At 43.3% G+C, this 6,480-nt stretch overlaps 1 protein-coding gene and 1 long non-coding RNA gene across 2 annotated transcripts in view; one reads left to right on the plus strand and one right to left on the minus strand.

Moving 5' to 3' along the window:
• The first annotated feature begins 280 nt into the window (after positions 1 to 280).
• The window catches only part of LOC121685155, a 13,182-nt gene continuing 6,982 nt past the window's right edge, over positions 281 to 6,480 (plus strand). The window contains exon 1 of the long non-coding RNA XR_006023275.1: positions 281 to 388. This is a non-coding gene — a long non-coding RNA (uncharacterized LOC121685155). The remainder of the gene's footprint in view (positions 389 to 6,480) is intronic.
• atp6v1ba (ATPase, H+ transporting, lysosomal, V1 subunit B, member a) overlaps positions 2,031 to 6,480 on the minus strand; it is a 44,503-nt gene continuing 40,053 nt past the window's right edge. The window contains exons 12-14 of the mRNA XM_042065477.1: positions 6,040 to 6,144; positions 4,780 to 4,909; positions 2,031 to 3,115 (exon numbers count right to left, since the gene is read on the minus strand). Of these exons, the coding sequence (XP_041921411.1) occupies positions 2,973 to 3,115; positions 4,780 to 4,909; positions 6,040 to 6,144 (378 nt within the window). The 3' untranslated portion in view covers positions 2,031 to 2,972. The remainder of the gene's footprint in view (positions 3,116 to 4,779; positions 4,910 to 6,039; positions 6,145 to 6,480) is intronic.

Below are 6,480 nucleotides of genomic sequence, written 5' to 3' on the forward strand. Positions count from 1 at the left end.
AGCACCACTACTGAAAAAGTTGTTGGTAGCATCGGCTAACTAGCGCCAGATTTTGGAGTGCAGGGGACAAGTCGAGATGGGCTATGAGACATACGTTCACACTCGGTATCATGTTTCAATACACTTTAGGTCAATATCACACCGGAATTCTCCTTTAAGTGTTTTTCTACTGTATTTGGTTCCAACGTGAGGCACTTTTGAATATTGTTGGCGGCCATCTTGGATTTGACCTCTCCCGGGTCTCAGAGGTCAAATTTGACTTCCCTCCAAATCTGAAAATAAACCTTATGGTATAACCTAACTATGGTAGAAGTTTCATGTTTCTTTCAAAAAGTGCACAATTCCCCTTGATTTGAGGGCTTAACCGCTGTACTAGTAGGCTATGAGCGTTCAATGCAGGCGTCTGCGCGAGAGAAACTGAAACTAATCGATAACGTTGGTATCAAAGCTCCGCTTCAACCTGTTGAATGCTATTTAATTGTTTAACGACACTTAATAGAACAACGTTGATTTTTGGAACTTCCATAGAAACAGAGCAGAGACTGTATAATACACTGTATTGCACTGAGTATTGTATATAGTCAAATTTGAATATAACGTGGCCAAAAGCTATTGTAGCCTTCTTTCTATCTGTTAAAGATCAACAGATCAGTGATTTACGCCTATCTGCTCACCAAAAAAGCTGGTATTGTGTTTCCTGAATCCTTACATTCAGGCATTCAAATTAAACTTCATTAAAAAACATGTATTTTTTTCTCCATTTCCTACCAATGTATGATGCTTGCATGAGGGAAACATCCCAAAACAATAGCACACAAAGTATTTTTTTTCTTATGCAAGCATCATGCAACCATGCAAAAGCAATGAAACTAATTATATCTTACATTAGTAAAGCAGTCCTCTGATGTGCATGTCACAAAACATTTAAGTGAAAGTGCATGTATAACAATATAGGCATAATAATGATTGTGATAATGATAATTACAATTTGATTTGGAGGGAGTGGGGTTGGGCACGTGTAGATGAGCCCTATGACCCCAAAGTCTGCCATGACTGGGCCTCAGGTCAAAGAAGTTTGAGAAAGGCTGGTCTACATAACCTGCATCAGATTGAGGTTTGCAGTGATGCGCCTGAAGGCACCGGTTGAGGACCCAGTCAGTTACGTCACAATATGCACATTTGTTTAAATTCATACCTACGTAATGACCATGACCAAAATTGTACTTTTTTTTTTACTTTGAATCTTGAAAAAAAAAAAATATTGACCTACCTTCCGACCCATTTTTTTGGCTGTTACTGCAAACAAGAATATTTTTAAGGATGGCCTCATGACTGTGAAAATGGCTGACATTGAACCACAGTGCTTTAAATGGGAGCCCCCAGTATCAGTCATCAAGGCATCAAAATCTGCCACAAACACTTACAACACACAACATCACTCATAAACACACACACACACGGACAGAACCACCGCTGTTCAAGAGACCATTTTGGGGCTAAATGTGCTTTTTCTCATTTGGTTGTTTTCTGTTTGTTTATAGAGCAGAATGAGCCACTGTTGTTCAAAGGGCCCATTTGGGTGAAATTATTATTATAATTTATGTTATTATTATTTATTATTATTTACTGTAGGATTCTAGAATAAATAAAACAGTGTGTTTGAAATAATGGAATTTGTGCTCTCTCATGAAGCTGGGTCTATGGGACATGGGGAGGGTGGGTCTCTGTTGATCGGGGGGGAGGGGGCGTGGCGCCACGAGTAGTTCAAGCAGACGTAGGACTTTCATGTACTTCGATCAGGGGGGAGGGGGTGTGGCACTGTGCCAATGCCACGCCCCCTCCCCCCTGAGAAACAAAGTCTCACTCCTTCAACTTCAAAACTTGAGAGCCCTGGTGGACGGCCACCAAGCGTCTTCTGCCCCACGGCTGCGCACACAGTTTTGTTGGTAAACGGGAAACCCGTGTATAGGCCATTTTCCACTGATGTAATCTACATATTGCAACACAGTAACAGAAGACATGGCAAAACATACAGTGAGAATAATATAATTTATTCATTTTCGGAAAGGGTAGTATCATAAAAGGGTAAACCACAAAGATAAATCATTTCAAGGATTGGTGATGACAAAGGAATGCTCAGTGTCTTAGTTAATGTCACAGCCCACTGCAGTCAGAACACGAATAATGTAAACATCTTAACCATTTTCAGTCTAATACAGTAGCCTATGACTGAAAGAGCCAGAGAGAGAGAGAGAGAGAAAGAGAGAGAGAGAGAGAGAAAGAGAGAGAGAGAGAGAGAGAGAGAGAGAGAGAGAGAGAAAATAAGACTGACAAACATGATGAGAAGGTGATGGGTATGGAGAGGTACTAGCTCAATTAGGAACCATTCCATGGTCCAATATGATGAAATCATATTGCTCTTGCTCACATGTGTAGATCAGTTACACAATGACCCCTGAGTTGCATCTCAGGTTGAAAGCCAAAGAGAATGTTAAGGAGCGAGAGGGTGAGTGAAAGATACACTACGTTCCCTTTAAGATCAAACGTGTTGGACTTCCATCTTCGTTTGGGGCTGACGACAGAATAAATACAACAGCAATCATGAGGGACCTTCATAAATATTATCATCTTTTTGCAAACTGCAATGGAGAAACAAACAAAACATGAAAGCACAACAGCCAAAATAACCTGCCGACAGGTGCACACAGATACAGGTAAAACGTGTACACACACACACACACAAACGTACAATCAGGCTTGCACACATCTACATACACACATACCCACAACACATAGCACTACACGACTAACTAAACCCATTTCTCTGGGTTGAAACTGGAGGAAAGGGAGGGGACGAGTGTGTGTGTGTGTGTGTGTGTGTGTGTGTGTGTGTGTGTGTGTGTGTGTGTGTGTCCTCCCTCCATTCCACCCAGAGGGCAGTAGGCCTTCGGTCGGGGGTAAGAGTGGGGGCTTCAGTGGCGAGTGGTGGACTCGCGGGGGTAGAACTCGGCCAGTGTGCTCTGGGGGATTCTCTTCAGCATCTCCTTGGGGAAGATACGCAGAAGCTGCCAGCCGATGTCCAGCGTCTCAAACACCGTCCGGTTGTCATAGGGACCTGCCGAGGCAACCAAACCACATTCCCATTTAACCACTCAGCTACACGTACACCATGCGTATGATGGAGATGATGGATGATGGAAAAACTTCTTCCCGAAGCACTTTTGAATTTATTTCCTCAGCATATTAGGTCATATCATACATTTTTATTACCATTATTAAAATAATAATAAAAGAGTTTTTGAACTTTAATGTAACTAATGCTGATTATTCAATGATTAATTTGAATTTAAATATTTAAAATACTTTCACAGCAAAAGTCATATATGCGATTAATTTAGATTAATTAATCACAGAGTATGTAATTAATTAGATTATTTTTATTTTAATCGATTGACAGCCCTAATAAACACATAAAAATACATATAAAACACATATACATACATATAAACACAATGGGGCAGAAGCTGCTCCCACAGGGATTGTCTGATTGATTTACTGTATTTACAGTAGCAGTCACCAATGGAGTTTAAAGGCTCACCATGTAAACAAACTGGAGGGAGTTTAAAGGCTCACCATGTAAACCAACCATGGAGGGAGTTTAAAGGCTCACCATGTAAACAAACCGTGGAGGAAGTTTAAAGGCTCACCATGTAAAACCGTGGAGGGAGTTTAAAGGCTCGCCATGTAAACAAACCATGGAGGGAGTTTAAAGGCTCGCCATGTGATATGAGAGTTTACAGCTCATATCTCTCGGAGAGGCTAGAGCGCAACTACTCAATTAGTGTCTTTTGATGGAGAAGCTTTTGAGCAGCAGACAATGGCGCACTGACACAAAGAGATATGAATAGATATGAACAGAGGCAGCATAAGACAAGCTCACAATGGCACTTATAAGGGCGGGGGCTCAGGACCACTGGGAGACACAAGGACAATTTCTGCCCTTCTACTGGTTAATCGAGTGTGTGTGTGTGTGTGTGTGTGTGTGTGTGTGTGTGTGTGTGTGTGTGTGTGTGTGTGTGTGTGTGTGTGTGTGTGTGTGTGTGTGTGTGTGTGTGTGTGTGTGTGTGTGTGTGTGTGAGAGAGAGAGAGAGAGAGAGAGAGAGAAAGATGGAGTGTTGGAAACTGCGTTTATCTGAAATCTGTAAAAATCTTTACAGCCACACACACACACACACACAGAGGAAGAGGAGTGACTAGCTGTCGTTACTGTCACCACCATCCACAAATAAATTAAGCCCTGTGGAGAACAAAGCACCTCCATGTTGAATTGCTCTTCAGACGCGGGCCTTTGTGTGTGTGTGTGTGAGACGGGGCAGTTTGTTCTACAGTGGCAGGCCTCCCTGCAAACATGGCCATTTTGTGATGAGACAGAACACAGCCCTTAGCTGGCGGAGGGAAATGAAGATCATGGATTATTCAAACAAGCCCGTGAGTGACTGCTAAGGATCTGAAGAGAAAGCAAGCATCAATGACCACGAAGGTCTTTATGCAAGGCAAAGCTTTCCTACTAAGTGTGTTAAACACACACACACACACACAAACACACACAAACACAAAGACCTTTAGTTCGGAAAGGTCTGCATCAGACTAATACAACATTTACCCAGAGTTCTATACTATTTTTCTGCACTTCCATGACCTCCAGAGAAATCGAAGTCTTTGTGTATGTGTGGCACACACACACACACACACACGTGAGGGGATTCTCTGTAAGCTTACCCTGAGCGATAAAGTTCTTTTCAAACTTCTGCAGGAACTCCAGGTACAGAAGGTCATCAGAGGTCAAGGCCTCCTCCCCCACCACAGCCTTCATGGCCTGCACGTCCTTACCAATGGCATAGCACGCATACTGCAGAGAGAGAGGGAGAGAGGGAGAGGGAGAGGGAGCGAGAGAGAGAGGGAGAGAGATTTTGTTGTTATTATTATTATTTCTTTTGTATTTTTTTTTATTTTTAAACAGATATTGTATCTGTGTAGTTTTGTTATATGTTTAACCTTGGTAACACCGCTAATTGAGTCATGCCAATAAAGCTTCAATTTACAATGACAATTGAGAGAGAGAGAGGGGGGGGGCACAAGTTAAGAGGGAGAGAGGGGGGGGTGGTAGGGGGGAAGAGGGAGGGAGAAGAATGGAAGAAGTGCAACACAGTAAGAGAGTGAAAAAACCAAGAGGAGAAATGGAGTGAGATGAAGAGACCCACTGAGGAGAAATAGAGTGAGAGATGAACAGAGACCCACTGAGGAGAAATAGAGTGAGAGATGAACAGACCCACTGAGGAGAAATAGAGTGAGAGATGAACAGACCCACTGAGGAGAAATAGAGTGAGAGAATGAAGAGACCCACTGAGGAGAAATAGAGTGAGAGATGAACAGACCCACTGAGGAGAAATAGAGTGAGAGATGAACAGAGACCCACTGAGGAGAAATAGAGTGAGAGAATGAAGAGACCCACTGAGGAGAAATAGAGTGAGAGATGAAGAGAGACCCACTGAGAGGGAAATCAGCAATCAGAAGACATCTGGACAGGTCAGCACTGTGCTCATTTACTCTGCTGATTGGTCAGCTAAGTGCCAGGTGCATCTTCCCTGTCCTGTGTTCCCTGTGCTTATTGGTCAGCTCTTATGCTAAGCCTATATTCCCCTGTGCTTATTGGTCAGCTCTTATGCTAAGCCTATGTTCCCCTGTGCTGATAGGTCAGCTCTTATGCTAAGCCTATGTTCCCCTGTGCTTATTGGTCAGCTCTTATGCTAAGCCTATCTTCCCCTGTGCTGATAGGTCAGTTTATATGCTAAGCCTATGTTCCCCTGTGCTTATTGGTCAGCTCTTATTCTAAGCCTGTGTTCCCTGTGCTTATTGGTCAGCTCTTATGCTAAGCCTATGTTCCTTGTGCTTATTGGTCAGCTCTTATGCTAAGCCTATGTTCCCCTGTGCTGATAGGTCAGCAGTTGAGCTCCCTGTGCTGATTGGTGGGCTCTTTACCAGCTGGTTGGAGACGTCGGCGTGGTCCTTGCGCGTCATGCCCTCTCCGATGGCCGACTTCATCAGACGGGACAGAGACGGCAGCACGTTGATGGGAGGGTAGATCTACAGTGGAATCAAAAAAACGGTCAATGACACACACACACACACACACACACACACACACACACACACACACACACGGGACGTGTCTGGGAGATTTCTGACTCAACTGATGCAATCAAACTAGGAGGCTATGCTGTATCCTGGAGAGAGGCAGAGAAAGGCTCTGTGCGTACGTGTGTGTGCGTACATGTGTGTGTGTGTGTGCGTGTGTGTGAGTGTGAGTGTGAGAAATAGAAAAAAGACATAAGATGTCCAAATATGTGCTTTCATCCTTATACAAAGCCTCAGTGTATGTGTGATAGATGGGTGTGTTTGTGTTAATGATGTGTATTGTAC

The sequence above is a fragment of the Alosa sapidissima genome, chromosome 16, assembly GCF_018492685.1.
Source record: "Alosa sapidissima isolate fAloSap1 chromosome 16, fAloSap1.pri, whole genome shotgun sequence".
Classification (NCBI taxonomy): Eukaryota; Metazoa; Chordata; class Actinopteri; order Clupeiformes; family Clupeidae; genus Alosa; species Alosa sapidissima.